The sequence below is a fragment of the Suncus etruscus genome, chromosome 9 (assembly GCF_024139225.1).
Source record: "Suncus etruscus isolate mSunEtr1 chromosome 9, mSunEtr1.pri.cur, whole genome shotgun sequence".
NCBI lineage: Eukaryota > Metazoa > Chordata > Mammalia > Eulipotyphla > Soricidae > Suncus > Suncus etruscus.
Genome location: NC_064856.1, coordinates 71,138,355 through 71,157,948, shown reverse-complemented (window position 1 = coordinate 71,157,948; position 19,594 = coordinate 71,138,355). Strand labels below are relative to the sequence as shown.

The 19,594-nt window shown below is 45.7% G+C and overlaps 1 protein-coding gene across 3 annotated transcripts in view; it reads right to left on the bottom strand.

Annotated features, from left to right (window-relative positions):
• SLC6A5 (solute carrier family 6 member 5) overlaps positions 1-18,888 on the bottom strand; it is a 63,775-nt gene extending 44,887 nt beyond the window's left edge. Inside the window, exons 1-5 of one of the 3 annotated variants that reach the window (XM_049781008.1) lie at positions 18,571-18,888; positions 16,598-17,113; positions 13,810-13,948; positions 11,237-11,368; positions 10,686-10,859 (exon numbers count right to left, since the gene is read on the bottom strand). In XM_049781008.1, coding sequence (XP_049636965.1) covers positions 10,686-10,859; positions 11,237-11,368; positions 13,810-13,948; positions 16,598-17,113; positions 18,571-18,573 — 964 coding nt within the window. In that variant the 5' untranslated portion in view covers positions 18,574-18,888. Of the gene's footprint in view, positions 1-10,685; positions 10,860-11,236; positions 11,369-13,809; positions 13,949-16,597; positions 17,114-18,331; positions 18,394-18,570 lie in introns of those variants that run through there. The other 2 variants (XM_049781010.1, XM_049781009.1) reach the window with 2 other exon arrangements.
• Between the last annotated feature and the right edge of the window lie 706 nt (positions 18,889-19,594).

Here is a 19,594-nt window from a genome sequence, read left to right as displayed (position 1 = left end):
AAATATTGGGGTCATTCGAAAAGGAATTCTCTTGGCCTAAGAGATACGGGGTTTCTCCACCCTTGGAGTATATTGTCATGGGATTAACTATAGACTCCGTTCAAGTTCACTTACTCTTCCCTTGGTGCTTTCGTGGTGTTTGGAAGACTTTTGCTCTGTCCTGGGTGATAAAGTCAGAACTCTGTATCTAGAGATCTCAGTATCTATGTTGCAGGATATTTAAGCAGCATCCCTGGTTTCTGCTCACTAAATGCCAGCAATACCCAACCTCAGAAATAGCAACCACGGGGCCGGGCGGTGGCGCTGGAGGTAAGGTGCCTGCCTTGCCTGCGCTAGCCTAGGACGGACTGCGGTTCGATTCCCCGGCGTCCCATATGGTCCCCCAAGAAGCCAGGAGCAACTTCTGAGCGCATAGCCAGGAGTAACCCCTGAGCGTCACAGGGTGTGGCCCAAAAAACCAAAAAAAAAAAAAAAAAAAAAAAAAAAAGAAATAGCAACCACAAATGTCTATGAGTTTTGTCTTCTGAAAAATGTCCTGGGGTTGATAAGCACTGCTACTGAGTCTTCCAAGTGTCTTCTCATTTGATGTTAGTTAATCAGAGAGCAGGGTTTTTAGGTGGTTCCAATCAAATAGCTGAAGTTGAAGCAATCATACAATGTGTAGGGCATTTGCTTTGCATGCAGCAGACCCTGGTGTCCCATATAGTGCCCTGAGTCCACCAGGAATGATTCCTGAGTGCAGAACCAGGAGTAACCTCCTGCACACCACCATATGTGACAAAAAAAAAAAGAATAAACAAAACTAATAGCTATCAATTATTTACCAAGGATGCATTGCCCCCGTAAGTGGAGACTTGAATAAAGCAACGAAAGCACCATCACATCGCTTTTTTTTTAAATTTCAGCCATGATTTATCTAGCCTATTAAATGTGCATATTGCACTGAACTGCCATTTAATAAACTGCCATTTAATAATGCCTACAAAAAACATTAAACTGTTAATAGCTTTTATTAGTATTAATACTTTTTATAAGTACTATACTAAGAATAATAATTTGTTCCTGTTCTTTTTTATTTTTCTTTTTCAAGCAAGCACAGAAATTATTTCTCGTCCTTCTATCAAAAAGTACATTAATCCCGCAAGAGAAAAGAGAACTCTAGCAGGGGCAAACAAACTTGCTTCCTAACTGCCACTGTGAAAGCACCGGGCAGCTTCCCTAGAGAGCGCGTCTGAGCAGCTCCCTCCGTAATGCTGTTTACTGCCGCAGTCCAAGGTCACTCAGTTCCTGCGCCACTGCAGCAAGAAGCCTCCTGCAATATCCTTGAGCACCACTGGGCGGCAGAAGAGTGCTTCCCAGCACACAGAGCCTGCAGGTAGGCCCGCAGAGGCGCTATTGGGCCCCTCTCATCAGAGAGCTCTGCAGCCCAGTAACCCTGAACAAAGAACAGCGATAATGATCTGCTAAATTGGAAGCTGTTTGAATGGAATTCTCTTTACTCGGGCAATTATTAATAAATGAGAGCCCATGGAAAGACTAGGGAAAAGGGGAATCATTTAATTAAAGTTCTAATGAAAATTAAGCCATTCCAGAAATAGAAATGGTATTTACGCTATTCCCATTGCAAATGACCCAGCCAGCTCCTAATTTCACAGAACAGTTGCTGGTCTCACTTGGCAGGACAGGGATAAGCCATTCTCCATTACAGGGACCTGGAAGGTTGAGTAAGGTGAGCTGGCTTTCTCTCTACACTTAGAGATAGCTGCGAACCCCACCTACCCCACACACACCCCAGGGCTCTGCTAGCCAGACTATAGCTTTCCTTTCCTTAAGTGACCCCACCACCCACAGGACCAGGCTTTCAATGAAAGATGGTCTGGGCACAGGGATTGAACAAGTTCGTGTGCAGGTAACAAGAAAGGGCAGGTGGAGGGAGGGGCAGCACAAAGAGTGAAGTGGAACACCTCACTTTTAACAGACAATATAGAGCACTGGTAATATTTGCCCACCTGCATCTAGGGACAGTCAAAGTAGGAGAAGTCCCTTGTCTCTCTACTCAGAGCTTGCACCAATTTTCCATACCTACAGCATGTAATGTCTGGGCAGTGTGTTCCCTAAGTTATTCTGAACCACAATAGAAATGACACAAAATTATAAGCCCCCACTGATAGGTCTGCCTCTGATAGGGCACTCAGCTTGCTTCTATTCATTTAAATTTTATTTATTTTATTTGGGGGACAGGGGGTCACACTTGGCAGTGCTCAAGACTTAGTTCTGGCTCTGTGCTCAGGGATGACACTCTGGCCCACAGAGATAACACAGAGATAACAGGGTCAGTCACATGCAAGGTAAGTAAGTGCCTTACCTGCTGTAATATCTCTGGCCTCTAAGCTTGCTTTTAAAATACATACATAAGTGTGCCATAGACACCATAAGATAAGTATATTCATAAGTGACTGACTATAAGATACATATCCATAAATAAAATTGTAAAAAAGAAGTTCAGAACTGGCCCCAAATCTACTAGTAAATATGGTGTGTATCATTGTTTTTCAATCAGGAACAATATAACCCCCTATAGGTCCCCTATCTATTCCAAGAAGGCCCTAATAAAAGTATCATATAAAGGCAGGGGGGCTATAGCATAGGATTAAGGGGTCAATCAGTAGGATGCAGTGTCAAATCAAGGAAACAAGGTCTAGAGGGTCATAATTGGAACAAGGCTGAAAAACACTAGTGCATATCTTTTTTCCTATATATCTTTCTTTTCATACACATACTGCTACCACTAATAAAATTATACTATAATACCTGTATCTGGTATCTACATTTAACATGACATAGTGAGGATTTTTCAAAAATTCTTATTTTTGGTTTATAGTTCTTATTTCTTTTTTTTTTTTTTAAATTTTTATTGTGGCCCAAGTGAGTTACAAATCTTTCACAGTAATATTTAAGGTACATAGTAACATATAGTTCTTATTTCTAATAACAATAGATCATTTTATCCTATTGGTTTATTTATTTAATCCATGTGACTATTCAATAGTTATTTAAATTTATGTTACATGTTTGTTTCTAGTGCTTCTGCTATCTTAATGTGGCTGCTTTAAACAACTTTACCTAGTCCTTATATGCATCTCTAATTTACCCCTTAAGATTGATTCCCAGGGATGGAGAGAGCATACAGAGGTTAAAACACAAGTCTTGCATGCAGCTGACCACATTCGATCCCACCACCACAATGGCTGCAGTACAGCCATTTCCTGTACAGGACACCAACATCTGCCTGACTATCCTGGGTGATCCCTGACCCTACCCAAGCTGCATCATATCCCAGGGCCTCAGATGAAATGTCAGCCTATCTGCCTAAGAATCACCAGGAGAAAGAACAGAGAGATAGTAATGCTGGCAGGGGCCTTGCCTTGCAAGTGGTTACCCTAGTTTTGATCGTAAGTATCCCATATACGCCCCCATACTCTGTCACAGTGATCCCTGAGCATAGAGCCAGGAGTAAGCCCCAAGCACTGCTGGGAAAAACATTAAAAGAATTACAAGGAGGGACTCTGGGTCTCCTGAACACTAGGAAGACCCCTAAAAAAAAATGATCCAGACTGGAGTGATAGTAAGGCTTTGCACACAGTAGACCCAGGTTCAATACCCAGCATCTGATATGGTCCACAGAGTCTGTCAGGAGTAATTTCTGAGCACAGAACCAGGAGTAATCCCTGAGTGCTGCCGGGTGTGACCCAAAAACAACAACAAAAATGATTGACTTTCAGAGGCCAGTGAATTAGTTCAATAGGCTGAAAATGTTCTGCATTCAAAAGGCAAGAGTTTAATCCTGGGACCTGAGCTGTGGCACAAGCGGTAAGGCATCTACCTTACCAGGCAGATCCCTTGGCATTCCATTTGGTCCCCAAGCTAGAAGCGATACCCCCTGAGCACTAAACAGTCTTTACGAAAGGAGCAGCCTCTGAACACAGCTAAGATTAGTTTCTGAGAACCTATGACCATGTCCCAAAATAAAACAAAAAAGAGACTGCTCCCCAGAAGGGAAACTACTGTTCAGACAAGTTTGTTTCGTTTTGGAATCACACCTGGAAGGACTCAGTGCTCATTCCTGGTTCTGCACTTAATGGTCTCTCCTAGAGGTGTCTGGGTGGACCACATAGGCCACATATAAGAAAAATGACTAGGGGCCAGAGAGATAGCATGGAGGTAAGGTGTTTGCCTTTCATGCAGGAGGTCATCTGTTCGAATCCCGACATCTCATATGGTTCCCCGTGCCTGCCAGGAGCAATTTCTGAGCCTGGAGCCAGAAATAACCCCTGAGCACTGCCGGGTGGAACCCAAAAACCACAAAAAAAAAAAAAAAAAAAAAAAAAAAAGACTAACTTTCTGTACTATCTTATCAACTTCTACTGTATATCTTAACTTTGGTGATTGAAATAGAAGATTGAACCTGACATTTATTATATAATAAGTAGTGTGAACTATCATTGTTTTTGAAGGATTTGGAGAGTTGGGCCACACTCAGAAGTACACAGGGCTTATTCTTGGCTCTTTGCTTAAGGACTCTGGCAATGCTCAGGAGAACCATATGTAGTAGAACTGAACCTGGGTCAGCTGGGTATAAGGAAAACACCTAGCCACTGTACTATTTCTCTGGCACTGTTAGTAAGTGCAAAAAATGTTGCACAGGATGGCAGGAGGTAGCACTGTGGTTGAGATATATATATACGGATAATCCAAATTTTGATTCTTGATTCACTGTATTCCTGATTCACAAGTATCACTGGATGCAGCTCTGGTAGTATGACTCAGAGTTCCTCAGCACCACAGGCCTGTGAGCACCAACCACATCTGGAGTTTCTACTCAAAACTACTGGTTTAGTAGGTTGAGAATTCCTGAGTAACATTTGAACCACAAGTATATATACACTCATTAAATTAAAAATAAAAACAAGGAGAGATCAGAGAGATAGTACAAATAGTAGGGTGCTTGTCTTGCATGCTGCTGACTTGAGTTCTACCTTTGATATTCTATGATCCCCTGAACACCACCAGGAATGATTCTGAGTACAGAGCAAGGAGTAACCCCTGATATAACCTAACCCAGGTATAACATATTACATAACATGACCCAGGTATGTCCCAAAATTAAAATAAAATAGTGCACAGGCAGTAGAGTCTGGTACTAGTAGAGTGCTTCTGAGCTACAGTTGCAGGCTGCTGAGTGGTGAATTCTGGGGGAAGTGCCCATGGAATCTTCCATGGAGCAGGGGACTAAGGCTATGGCCTTTTCCAGCAAATACTCATCCAAAGGCAACTTCCATCCCAGACATAGTTTGGCCAGAACATAAAGAGTTCTGGGGGCCGGGCGGTGGCGCTAAAGGTAAGGTGCCTGCCTTGCCTGCGCTAGCCTTGGACGAACCGCGGTTCGATCCCCCGGTGTCCCACATGGTTCCCCAAGCCAGGAGCATCTTCTGAGCACATAGCCAGGAGTAACCCCTGAGCGTTACCGGGTGTGGCCCAAAAACCAAAAAAAAAAAAAAAGAGTTCTGAAGGGGGGCCCAGCGGTGGCACTAGAGGTAAGGTGCCTGCCTTGCCTGCGCTAGCCTAGGACGGACCGCGGTTCGATCCCCTGGCATCCCATATGGTCCCCCAAGCCAGGAGCGACTTCTGAGCGCATAGCCAGGAGTAACCCCTGAACGTCAAATGTGTGTGGCCCAAAAACAAAAAACAAAAAAACAAAAAAATATATATAAAACCAGAGGGGCCGGGCGGTGGCGCTAGAGGTAAGGTGCCTGCCTTGCCTGCGCTAGCCTTGGACGGACCACGGTTCGATCCCCTGGTGTCCCATATGGTCCCCCAAGCCAGGAGCAACTTCTGAGCACATAGCCAGGAGTAACCCCTGAGCGTTACCGGGTGTGGCCCAAAAACCAAAAAAAAAAAAAAAAAAAAAAAAAGAGTTCTGAGACAACCTTGAGGTGTTTCTCCATTCTAGAAGTCCAATGCATGTTGGAACCAATGTATGTTACTGGGCATCTCATGTGTTCGTGGACAGCTACCAAGTGAATTCTCTCTGACCCTGAACTGACCAATGAGTTGGCAGGAATGGTGAGCAAAGACAATGTGGCACTTTACCCCAGCACAGAAACATGAACCAGGGAGCTTCCAAGAGGGGTATGTGCAAACTTTAAGTCTGTTTTACTGACCTGGTACAATAGGAGTTTTTAAAAATGTAGTTCCAGGGCCAGAGTTGTGGTGCAATGGTAAAGCATTTGGCTTGCATGCGTCTGACCTAGGATGGACTGTAGTTAGATCCCCTGGCATCCCACATGGTTCCCTAAGCCAGGAGCAATTTTTGAGCACATAACCAGGAGTAAACCGTGAGCGCATAGCCGGGAGTAACCCCTGAGTGTCATCGGGTATGGCCCAAAATTAAAAAAATAAATAAATAAAAGTAGTTCCTAGGCTCCAGAGAGCTGGATTTCACTAATTTGAGTTGCATTTTAGTAATGGTCAGATTTGTTTTCTAAGTGGTTCTGATGGATGGTCGCTTAGATTGAGAGCCACTTCTCTAAAAAGGAATTGATCCGCATGAAGAGAGGAGAATGAGGGAGAAATTTCTAAAGGGTCATGAAATCTGAGATGCCTGAGAATCTCCCTAATCCCCATTCTCCCTATATTCAATACCTTCTAGGTAGACCAGTTTGAATTGAATATCACAGTGTCCACTTAGGACTTCAATCTTACTCAAAGCCTCCTAAGTGTAAGCCACAGGGTGCCCATACATAGACATTGCACAGAAAAGAGCAGTCAAGCATGAATGATGATGTTTATATGTTCACTGTTGGAAGGGCAATTCAGGGTGGCACTAGGGATGGAGAAGCCCTCCCCCACTTTCAATATGCAGTGTGAACACTAACACCCCAAGCTATCTTTCTAGCTCCATCATGCTTTTTTATTTTTGTTTGTTTGTTTTTCTGTTTTCTGTTTTTTTTTTTTTAATTTTTTTGGTTTTTTTGGTTTTTTTTTTTTATTCATTTATTTATTTATTCATTTTGGTTTTTGGATCACACCTGGCAGCGCTCAGGGGTTATTCTTGGCTCTACACTCAGGAATCACTCCTGGCAAACTCGCGGGACAATATAGGATGACAGGATTTGAACCACCGTCCTTTGGCATTCAAGGCAAACACCCTACCTCCATGTTATCTCTCCGGCCCTCTTTGTTTGTTTTATGGCCAAACTCTGTGGTGCTTAGGGCTTAAGTGGCTCTGGTCTCAGAAATTACTCCTGGCAGGCTTGGGGGACTATATGGAATGCTAGTGATTGATTTCGTGTCAGCTTCAAGCAAGGCAAGCATCATACTTGCTGTACTGTCATCACTCAGGCCCTGCCTTTCTTCTTAACATGTTCAAAAGGAGGGTTAAACAATGGCCTAGTCAAAAGGTATATGAAAAAATGTTCCACATCACCACTCATCAAGGAGATACAAATCAAAACAACAATGAGGTATCATCTCACGCCACAGAAGACACACATCACAAAGAACAAGAACAATATGTGCTGGCTGGGATGTGGGGATGTGGGGAGAAAGAAACTCTCATTCACTGCTAGTCCAGTGTTTATGGAAAACATAATGGAGATTTTCAAAAGAACTGATAAATGAGCTCCCGTATGATTCGGCTATACTACTTCTAGGGATATACCCTAGAAACACAAAATGCAATACAGGGGCTGGAATGGTGGCGCAGTGGTAGGGAGTTTGCCTTGACATGGTTGACCTAGGATGGACTGTGTTTGATCCCCCAGTGTCCCATATGGCCCCCTGAGCCAGGGGTGATTTCTGAATGCATAGTCAGGAGTAACCCCTGAGCATCACCAGGTGTGGTCAAAAGAAATAAGATAAAATAACAAACAAACAAAACAAATGCAATACAAAAATGCCTTCTACATACCTATATTCACTGCAGTGCTATTTACAATAGCTAGTATCTGGAAACAACCCAGATGCCTGACAACAAATGAATGGCTAAAGAAACTAGTACATGTACACAACAGAATATTATGCAGCCATCAGGAGAGATGAAGTCATAAAATTTTCCTATACATTGATGGACATGGAAACTATTATGCTGAGTGAAATAAGTCAGAGGGAGAGAGATAAACACAAAATAGTCTCCCTCATCTATGGATTTTAAGAAAAATAAATGACATTATTATAATAATGCACAAAAACAATATAGTTGAGAGCTAAAAGGATCGGCTCACAATATGAAGCTCACTACAAAGAGTGATGAGTGCAGTTAGAAAAATAACTACACTAACAACTATCATGACAATCATGACAATGTTAATAAGTGAGAGAAACATAATGCCTGTCTTGAATACAAGTAGGGGGTGAGGGAGGAAGGGGGTGGAGGGCATTGGTAGTGAGAATGTTGCATTGTTGCACTGGTGAAGGGGGGTGTTCATTTTATGACTGAAACCCAACTACAAACATGTTTGTAATTATGGTGCTTAAATAAAGATATTAAAAACATAAAAAAGAACTATGGCCAACTAACATATGGATGTTAGTCCATCCCCCATTCTTCCTTTGTAACCTTACCTGCTAGTAAGACATGTCCATTTCTGGGAGGGGTCTTTGGGATATATGAAAAGGTTTGCCTCAGGGACAGAAAGAGAGATAGATTGAAAGATTGGGACAGATTCAGGAAGGGAGAAGCAGCAGGAAGAGAGATGGCTGAAAGAGGTTGGATGTCAAGGGCTGACTATGAACCCAGTGTAAAAGGCTTAAGCTTAGGAGCCACACATATTGGCTAGGGTCTTGAATAAAGCTGATGTCTCCTGAAACCTGACTGCCAGTGAATTTCTTCCTCAACACAAACCTGAACCCTCAGACCCACTAGCTGGAAGGAGTTGCAGACGCCTGGTCCGAGTCAGAGGAGAAAGGCCTCACCCTCCATCCAACTCACCGTCATCCACCTCCATCCGGCCCCATCCAGGGCTGTTATTCAACAACCTAGTTCTGCTACAATAGAGTACCAGGGCCAAAGAGCTACTTTGGGGCCAGAGATATAAGAAAATGATAGGACATAGGACACTTGTCTTACATGTAGTCAATCCAGGATCAATTCCCAGTACCCTATATGATCCTATTGTCCCCCACCAGGAATGATCCCTAAGCAGATTCAGGAATAAACCCTGAACACCACTGGATGGTGATGGGAGACACCACCAGAAGTCAATCACAGAAAGAGTTGTGAATTCTGACCTCAGCACAGACCCATCTTAAAAGAATAACAGAAATGCTGACACAGAAAGAAGAAATGACATCATCTCATACCCCAGTGAAATGGCCAGAGCCTTCATGACTGGTATTAACACATGACATTATTGTAGAATTGTGTATAACAGTTTCTAGACACTGTCACATATTTCTTGTATCTTTTCTTTTCTTTTCTTTTCTTTTCTTTTTTTTTTTTTTTTTTTTTTTTGGTTTTTGGTTTTTGGTTTTTGGTTTTTGGTTTTTGGGTCACACCTGGCAGCACTCAGGGGTTACTCCTGGCTCTATGCTCAGAAATTGCTCCTGGCAGGTTCAGGGGACCATATGGGATGCCAGGATTTGAACCACCATCTTTCTGCATGCAAGACAAATGCCTTACTTCCATGCTATCTCTCCAGCCCCCAGTATCTTTTCTTATAGTAGTCCCATGAGGAGAGTAGGATGATGGAAATGGTTATTATTTTTATGTTTTAGAAAATGGGGTGAGGAATTGTTGGGCCACACCTGGCTGTGCTAAAGATTTATTCCTGACTGCGCTCAGGTATCATTTCTGGTGGTATTCAGAGGACTATATGTGGTGCCAGAGATTGAAAGGGGTTGGCCACATGCAAGGGAAGTGACTTAACATTTCTGTCATCATGCCAGCTCTTATTTTTATGTTTCAAATGAAGAAAATGATCCAAAGTGAAGTTACCAAATACATACATTCATGCATGCACACACACACATGCACACACACACACACACACACACATATACCCCAAGGCAGAAGCATCTTACAGACCTGAGAGCTTTATGCCATATCTAACCTGGCTCTTGGCTTTTCATATCCACTTTCTTGCTCATTACCCAAAGAGTTTAGAGCATCCCCAACCCTCAACCCAAGTTCTTAAGATCTCCATGGACATCTGGGCTGAAGCAGATTCTTGTGGGCATATTCCTGGCTTCCAAGCAGACTTCCTTTCCTCCAGCCAGTCTACCATGCATGTGTCAATCCAGTGTTCAGAGACTAGGACTTCAGTGATTTTTACACTATACTGTGCAGACCAATAACCTGGAGACCTCGCTCAAATACCAATTTCCCACATGCACCCAAATCAATATATCAGACTCTGATGAGCCTATTCATTTGTGAATGTTGCAAACACTCCAGCTATTTGGGAGGGGAAGCACATTGACTGTTCCTGCTCAGGACTATGAGTGCTGAGAATTATCATAATGACAGAAATGTGGGATTTGCTCTCAACCGTGGTGATCCCAGTACCACACACAGGGCCTGGCAAACAAAACACACTTCATGAACTGTTGGCTAAAGAAGGAACTCCTTCCTAAATAAAGAGTTCTTTTCTATCACCGACACCTATAACAGGTATGTCCAGACTTACCTAACAGAAGTCTGCTCTTATCTTTGCATTCTGGCGTATTCCAAGGGTTGTTGCAAGAGCCCCAGGGCAGCACAGACACGAAGGAAGCAAATAGATAGAAGAGAGTGTAGCATATGATCACGTTGTAGTAGATGGCTATCAGAACTGAGATGATCAGCATGGCAATGCCACAGCCTGTGGAAGTAAGATGCCCAAGGTTCATTCCATCATTATGTTCATTCTAATGGATCTAATGTACCTAACAGATCTAATGGATCTAATGTTCATTCTAATGGAATGAACACAACAGAATCCCCATGGTTGGGTATAGGGCTGGGCTCTATTTCATAGACATATTTATCCCCTGTGTATTCTAGAGAACTGAACTCTGATCTGGAGACACACAGTCTCTCTGAAACAAGCTAGAGATATGAGCTTGGGCCATTCCTCAGATGCCTCCAAATGTGGGATGCACCCAACAGAAGGAAGAAGTGAGTACTATGAACCTTTAAGCAGGTCTTCAACCCCCAAGGCACAAGCACCAGAGTGGGCTAGGAGGTGGCTAGACTCACCTTGTAGGGCTGGGATGGCCTTCCACACCGACACTGGTCCCTGGCTGGCAAATTGACCTAGTGACACTTCGAGGAAGAAGATGGGCAGTCCAGCCAGAGCGAGCATCATCAGGTAGGGGATGAGGAAAGCACCTTGAAAGACAGAGCAGGAGGTGAGAGCCAGAGCAGGACTTGGCCCACCTTTGCCCTCGAAGTCAGTGGCCTCTGCTCAGAGGCTCCCTCTCCTTCTGCAGAACCTTCTGCTATTCCAGCTCAACAGGCATCAGGGCTCTTTCCAGCCTGCAAAGTGCCAGGGGAGCCTGCCCCCCTTTCTTCAGCAGTTCTCCCATATCATTGTGGGGTGGTGAGCTGGTCAGGCTTGATTCTTTTTCCTTTTTTATTTGGAGCATTGCACTATCTCTCCAGTATTCCCTTACAGTGTTCCCAAAACCCATACCTTTCTCTCATGGCTGCAGTCAGTTTTGGTAAAATCTTATAGGCCTGTAAGCCTTTTAGGGGCCTAAACTCTGCTTAGCTAAACTCTGGGATTCCCCCCACCACAATATCCAGTTATCCTGATACCCTCTGCTAGCCAGGGGCCCCCATACCCACCTTCTCCCACCACTGCAGATGTCTTGCACTTTTCAACCTCCTCACCATGGAAATCCTCCTTTCTTCAAGGTCAAGTCAAAGGCTCCCTCCACCACATGCATGTACCCTTCTCTGTTCTCCCACAGTCCTGCCCTCCCCTTCAGCCAGATTCTGAACCCTGGACAGCTTTATTTATTTGGGTGCCTCTCTAGACTGCAAGGCCACATGTGAGCACTTCATTCATTCATTTCCCCATAACACCCAGGCTAGAGAGTTCCTAGCTACTAGGTGCAGTTGGTGCTCAAGCTTCCTGCTCTCTGGGATTTTGCCCTATGGGGATTCTTTAAAGTTGTTTGGGAGGAACCCCAGGAATAGCTCCAAAATGTTTAGGATGGGAAGATGTGTGACCTGGTTAGAGCCATTTCCAGTGCCAGCCTCAAGACTCCAACTTTGACTCCACAGAAGGAAAGTGGGCCTTTCTCTACTCCACTCTCTGCCACCTCTCCAACTTTCTATTCAGTGGCAGCAAAGACACAGATACAGTCTCTAAACCAAACAGCACTATGGATACAGCCAGGGTCAGTTTGGTCTGCTCGTGGCAGGGTTTTGGAGACCTATACTGTGTGATCCTAGATCACCTAGATCCTTCACTTCTACTCCAGGAAGATTAGGGGAGGAGGTAGCTCTCCAGATGTGAGGGTGTGGGAGTTACAGTCCCAGACCAAGCTAGGGTCACAGTGCAGAAGGAACAGGAAGTCACTGTACCCAATCTGCCTCTGCTTAGAGCCCACAAAATGGGAAAGCTTGGTGCTTTGTGGGTTCCAAGCAAGAGAAGTCATGGCATTTTTGGCCCTGTCTGGAGTTCCCACAGAGAACTCACCCACTGTTGCTGTGGCATCACCATTGGCGTGAGCATATTCCAGGTCATTTGTCCTATCTAGAATCCCTGCAACAGCCAGGTTGAGGGGCCTAAATTTAAAGTAGGATGCCCAGATTGCAAATGGTCTGCAATCAAGTATTTGTCTGTGTTCTGATTTGGAATTGGGGGTGTCACACATATTTTAATTTAAATAGATCTTACTAAATAGATACAGAGCAGCACTCATCTGCCCTTTGAACACCAAATTCCACCTGGAGCAGAGCCAGCAGACAAGGCAGAAGGAAAAACCTCAGGTTGCCTAAGAGTTGAGAGTTACTGTTGGGCTCCTGATCCCACTGTGATGAAAACACACACATTTCTATCATAGAAGGCTGCCAACATGGAAATCAGTGTCCTATACCTCAACATCCATTAGAAAGTCAACCATAGGGGATCCTGACTGTGTGGGATTTCTGTTGGTGGGGGACACAGCAGCAGTGCAATGGAACCCAGAGGCCAAGTTGCAATTGGTATATGTTGATGGGTGGGCTCTGTGTTTCAGAAATCGCTCCTTCAGAGTGCTTCTTTCAAAAGTTAGCATAGATGGAAAGAACTTTAATTGTGCCTACTGTTTCAGAGTACTCGTCCTCTATCTGTGCCTGAGAGAATGTGCATGTACATGTGGGCATGTACATTGTGAAGGGCTTTCATGAAATCAGCCTTTGCCCATCTGCTTGTACCCTGCACTCTGCTGCCCAGCACCCAACCCAAAGTCTTGAACAGATTTTTCCACATTAAAATTTTTAAATGTTCATAATTCGATGAACAAACCACAAAAATGGATTTTAAAGTGGTTCAAGTATTCAACCTGAATTGAATTACAACCTGAATCTCCTGCATCAATGCCCATTTAGTTCATGATCTCCTGACACCCCTGTCCCCTGCAGGGCCATGGAGGCAAAGGTGAAGGCACCCCCTCCCCAGAGTTCCATCTTCAAGTACTGGCCTCCTGGATCCAACCCTCCCACTTGGGCTCTCTCTGCAGCAAGCTCCTTACCCTCCCAGAGTAGCAGTCTTAGATGCCCCCAATCCCTGAGAGCCCACCCCAGCACACCCGCTGGCAGAAAGAGCGGAAAAGCCATACCTCCCCCGTTCTGGAAGGCCAGGTAGGGAAACCTCCAGACATTGCCCAGCCCCACTGCGTACCCCACCATGGACAGGATGAAGTCCAGTTTGCTGGACCAGTTCCCTCGGGCCTTATTCTCATCCCCTTGCTCGTCCTCCTGGGGGCGGAAAAGCACATGGTTGGATAACAGCCCCGGGTAGGTCCACAAGCAGGTGCCACTCCCCCACCCCATAACAAAAGTCCCTTCCAGCAAGCAGGCCCCCCACTTTCCAAATAAGGATGCATTGGCAAGCAAGACCCCAATTATGAAAAGAGGATGCATCGACAAGCAGGGTGCTTGGCCCTCAACCTTTCACTGAGTCAGCAAGCACTCTGTGGTTCTGACTTGAAGCTCCATCTTCAACCACCACCACCCCAGTCCTCCTTCAGAATCCTGCAGTCAGGCCACACCAGCAAGCAGCTTCCCCCCACCTTGTACCTGGAAGTAGGTTGCAAGCAGGTCCCTCCATCCCCCAACCCTAACCCAGAGTATATTTGGCAAGCAGATTTCAATATCATGCCTAGAGACCCCAGCAAGCAAGCCACCCCCCAATAAAACCCTCCATGTACCCCCTCCCCAGCCTTTTTTTTTCTTTGGAGATTGTTCAGAGACCAGACAGAAGCTGCAATGTCTGGAGCCAACCATCACTCCTGACTCAAGCTCTCTGCAAAGCCATAGCAGAGGCTAATGGGGGGAAGGCAATTTAAGTGGAATGTCTTTCAGTAGGGTGAGAAAGACAGCAAAGGAGAATATGAAAGGGAGAGACACAAAGAAAGAATGGAGATGGTCAATCTGACAAGATAGAGAGCATCTGAGGCCTTGAAGTCTGCGCTAGGAGGTGGTAATTCTTTCATACTAACTAGAGAGAGGCCCTGGGAAACCTTGTGGGTGTGAATCTTCATGTACCCCCATTTATAAAATGGGGGTCCTTGGATTCATTATTCTCTGAAATTCCTTCTAGCTCCAATTATTTATGAGCATTTGGGGCTCCCTCTCTAAGCTAACTCTGAGGAACTTTCCTCATGCTAGGTTGGAAGAGAGGAAAACTGGGGGGTAAAGTCACCTCCAATAAACTCGGCAAATGTTCAGGACACACTGACACAAAGCCTCCAGGGAGCAAAGCTCCCACCTTCTCCATGAACCTGGAGTGTCCTCCACTGGCCTCAAGGGTTTAGGAGGATGAGGCCTCAGCCATCCAAATGAGGAGGAGGCTGTGGAGAGAAAGGCAGTCTAAAGTGGCTGTCAGAAAGGCCTGGTTCAAAAAGCCAGGCAGGACTGGAAACAGGCTAAGGAAGGCTAATTTTATGGCAAATTCCCTCCCTCCTTCTAATCCTTCAGCTTCCTTACCCCCCACCCACCCTGTTCTTCCAGGCTGGGAAAATGGTGGGAGTTCTAGAGCCATTTGCCGCAGTGCGCAGTGCGGGGAGGTTAAACCAGGGGTGGAGAAAGATTCTTCTACCTCCTGAGGTCTATCTAGTACAAGCTTTCAGAGGGAGGGAAGACACATAGCCCTACGCTCTGGAAGTAGGCTGCCAAAAGGGGTGCTGAAAAGGCTATATTTCTGCTCATTTCTAATTATCCCAATAATACAGAGGTATGAGCTTGTGGATAGGTGAGTATGTGTCTGTGTGTGCACAAAAATCTGTAATAACTAAAAACAGAAAGGGCTCATAAACCAGAAATCTCACACTAGGGAGGGAGGGGGAAAAAATCTCACTCTGACCAATGTCTAGGTTCAGATGTTCACAAGTTGACACAGGTCTAGCCCTTGGACCCAGCTTCATAGAAGAGAGAAAGAGGAGCTAGATAGTTAACAGGAGGGACGCTTTTAGAGAGGAAGAAAAAGAATAGAGGAGAGAAGAGTTCAGAAAGGCAGGGAGCAAGATTCTAGTAAGAAGGTGGGAAAAGACAAAAGCCAGTGTGGGAGAGGAAGCTGCCGGCTATAGCTTCTAAATTTTAATTCTGTCTTTAGAATCCAGTCCTAAACCCAGGCTGGAATTTACTTCATGCCTTTGGTGTGTAAAGGATTCCATTAAAAGGGGATCCGAAGCAAGAGGGAATATGAGATGGACACAAGTGGGAGCTTTCTTCTTTAAGAAACAACCCGGCAAAAAATCCAACATTCTAATAAGCAACTGATGTTGGGAGTTAAGGTGCAAAAATATATTCCCACCCCCATCCCACTCCCAAAAAATCCCTCCAACAACTAACTAACAGTACAAGCCCTGAAACTTGAGCTTTGAAATTTTAACCTCCAGTAAACCTGCCATTCAGAGTTTCCCTGAGATGAGATGAATGGAAATTCCAAGTAGCAACGAATTCTCGAACTTAAAAATTCTGGTCGGCCGGGCTTTGGGGGGGTTACTTTTTCTTTTGTTACTTCAGGACAATTTTCAATGAGAAAAGATATCGGCCAGAGGGGTGGGGTGAGCATACGCATCTCCATCCACGACTTAAGAAATTGCCCTCAGCTGATTTCTACTACCGCTGAGGCTGGGAGGGGGCAGGCGGAGCCACCCCCAGGGCCGCGATTTTCTGGCAGGACCCCCCCCCCACACACACACCGCAGCCCCTGCACCACCCGGTACCGCTGACCCCAGCGCACTGCGAGCGTCTGAGAAAGCCCCAAAGCTGCCTCCGGCATCCATTTACCTGGCACTGCCAACCGATCTCCCCCGCCAGCGCACGTGCACCCGCCACGGCCCGGCTCGCCTTGCACGGCTTGGGGGTACTGGAGGCGGCGAAGGCCGCGCGCACCCCGCTTACCTGGGAGGCAGCGGTGGCCGTACTGCCCGGGAGCACCGACGTGATTCCATCCGTGCCCAGCACCACGGTGCTTTGGCTCATATTTACCCAGCCCACGGCCCGGGTATTATTGCGCTCCAAGGTACCCTTGCCCACACTCACGTTCGCATCTCCCTCCGGGCCGCGCAGGGCCGGGATCTTACACTGCAGCGCGTTGCCAGGGCCCGCCACCCCGCTGCCAGGCGGAGCGCCCTGAGCTCCGTGCGCCTCGCTCCAGTCCCGAGGGCCTTCGAATTGGCAAGCCCCCGCTCCCGGCCGCTCGGCCTCGCAGGCTCGGGGATCGGGGATCTGGAAAGTTTGGGCGCCCGTGGAAGCGGACCTCGGCACGCGAGGCGGCGGTGGCGGCGCGGTGGCGGGAAGGTCCTGCTCGGGGCTGGTCCTGGGGGCGCACGGGCCCTCGTGGCGACCGGGCACCGCCGCTGCCGCCTCCAAGCTGCAGGCCGGGGAGTTATTCATTTCCAGGCGAGCGCCGCAGTCCTGCAAACACAACGTGAAGTTCGCGGGGAAAGGAAAAGTCACGACAGCTTGCAATCAAAATCAAATCAAATCAGACACCTGCATCAGCACCAATAGACTGACAGCCCTAACTTGGGCGTAAACACAGGATTTATGGATGAGAGAAATTGGAATCTAGACTTTTTTCTTCCTCTCTGAAAAAAATAACTGTAATCGGTATTTTTCAGATTTCTTGTTTCATCAATAACCCAATGTCATAAAGATGCTAATGTTCCTCTCCCTGATGGATGGCAAAGGAAGGGAGGGTGGAGAGAAAAGGAGGTTTTTTTTTTTTTTTTTAAAGGGGGCAGGTGGAAATAGCCCTACAGCCATGGGCTTCCCACCCTCTTTGGATTTCATATCACGGCTGTAGGACACTCATGTCCTCATCATGACTGTAGAAAGATTTTTAATTTTCCACCCCATTTCCTTTGTCATTCAACAATGCACATTGCTGGCTTGCTTTTTCTTTTATTTTCTCTTTCTTTTTCCTTCCTTCATTCCTTTTCCTTTCTTTCCTTCTTTTTTTCCTTCCTTCTCTCTTTTCTTTCTCTTTCTCTCACAATAGACAACCTGCACCCACAGAAGTAAAAACCTGGCATTTGCAATTCTTTGATACCAACCAAACATTGTGCAAATCGCAATATTTCACAAGCTTACACTCTGCCCTACCAAATAGCAAAGACCATGACCAAAATCACAAGAACCCCGCAATGACAGTGATTATCAAGACTTACAATGTTGTGATGGGAGCGGTTATTTTATATACCTAAATAAACTTCAGTTCCCATATAAGGAAAAGATCATGCAAAGTCTCCCCACAAAAAAAAAAAAAAAATACCCTGCCTTCCAGGAATAATTATTCACAGAAGTGGAGTATCCTTGTGCCTCTACATTTGCTTGAGGCCCAAAACTCGCAACTTCATTTTCATTTGCTTCCTCTCGGCTGAGGTTAAAATGAAAAGTACTGCCAGACTGGGATTTTCCCTCCGCTTTCTCTGTTCAAGGACTTCCTAAATAGTAGCGTCAATAATTTGCATTCTACATTAATAATTGTCAAAGTACCTTCACATCAACTGCATGCTTCTTATATGTGCAAATGCACAGACTGGAACTCTTTGATTTGCACCAAATTTTTAAGTATTTTGGCTGCAGCCAGAACTCGGAGTTCAATAACCTCTGAGACCCACAGCAACTCACCTCCGGAAAGGCAGCTGGCTTTTCAGCACCAAGGATAGTGCCGATGCTCCTCCAACCTCTCAGCTCCAGTCTAGAAACCTCTACTACCTCAGGTGATAAATATCTAAGGCTATGAGCATTCTCCTCCCACCCCTTTTCACAAAAGCATAGAACATTAAAAGAAAGAAATAGCCTAAATGAATCTGCCCTACCTATGTTCGAAGTCTCCTTCTCTTAAAAGAACAAAAGCCAACACTCACCATGTCTGATAGCCGCAACAGGATCAAATGGGTAGAGAGTGAAACCAGCTACTGACAAGACTGGGCTTGGACCCAGCCAGAGAGGCGCTTGCTATATCTCCTTGGGAAAGGCCGGGTTTGCGTCAGTGCAATGCAAGGTGCCCTTCGTTTGACATTTTCTTGATAATACAAGTTTGATAAATCATTACCCCCTTGGATACGAGTTTTAAAGGGACAACAGCCGAGAGTAAGCTGGCCAGTTGTCACTAGGACGGGAGGGGGGCTGCGTGTTCAGCGTGACTCATGTGGGGCTGATTACTAAACCGAAGCCGGTGGGAGGAGATGACAGAAGTTTGCCTCCTCCTAATTAAGGGAAACATGGGAGGGACACGTCCCACTGCACCCAAAGCGAGGCGCAGCCGCGGACAGAGTGGATGGATGCTGAGTTGGGCTTGGGAGAAGCAGTTAAATCACTGTCACGTTTCCTTCTTTCTCTCCCACTAGATTAGTTGCGGCCTCTCTAAACCTGCAGGCAAGCAGATTCCAGAACATTATTCCCAAAGCGACAGAAGGTCTGCATCAGAGCCACAGGTCTGGTAGGGGCACAGGGTCCGAAATAATAAGGAGGAAGCCCAGTCTTCAGTTTCAAAGTCCAACCTTCCCAGACAGCCAGAGTGGAAGGGACCCTAGGATTCGTTTTAAAATTGTGGTCTAGGCTGAGCATTCCTATTTTCTCTCTGTTGTCACAATGCAGAAAATTCTGGAGTAAAAAAGTCTGACTGTCCTTGTGTGGATTACACCAGTTTCTCTGCAGTGGTCTTAAAGAAACCTTAAAAGTACGTTATGTTCAATGCTGCTCTGTTTCTTAGATCATTTTCATATAAAGGGAAACTGATTCTTAATTCAGACCTCAATGTAAAAAAAAAATTAGCAGAACCTTGGAGACCCTCCGAATAAGAGTGGGCAGCTACAGGGCTGCAGGGCTGACCTGTCCACCCAAGAAGGTGAAGGCGCAGAGTGAGCCTAGAAATTCCCAGGAGGGTAA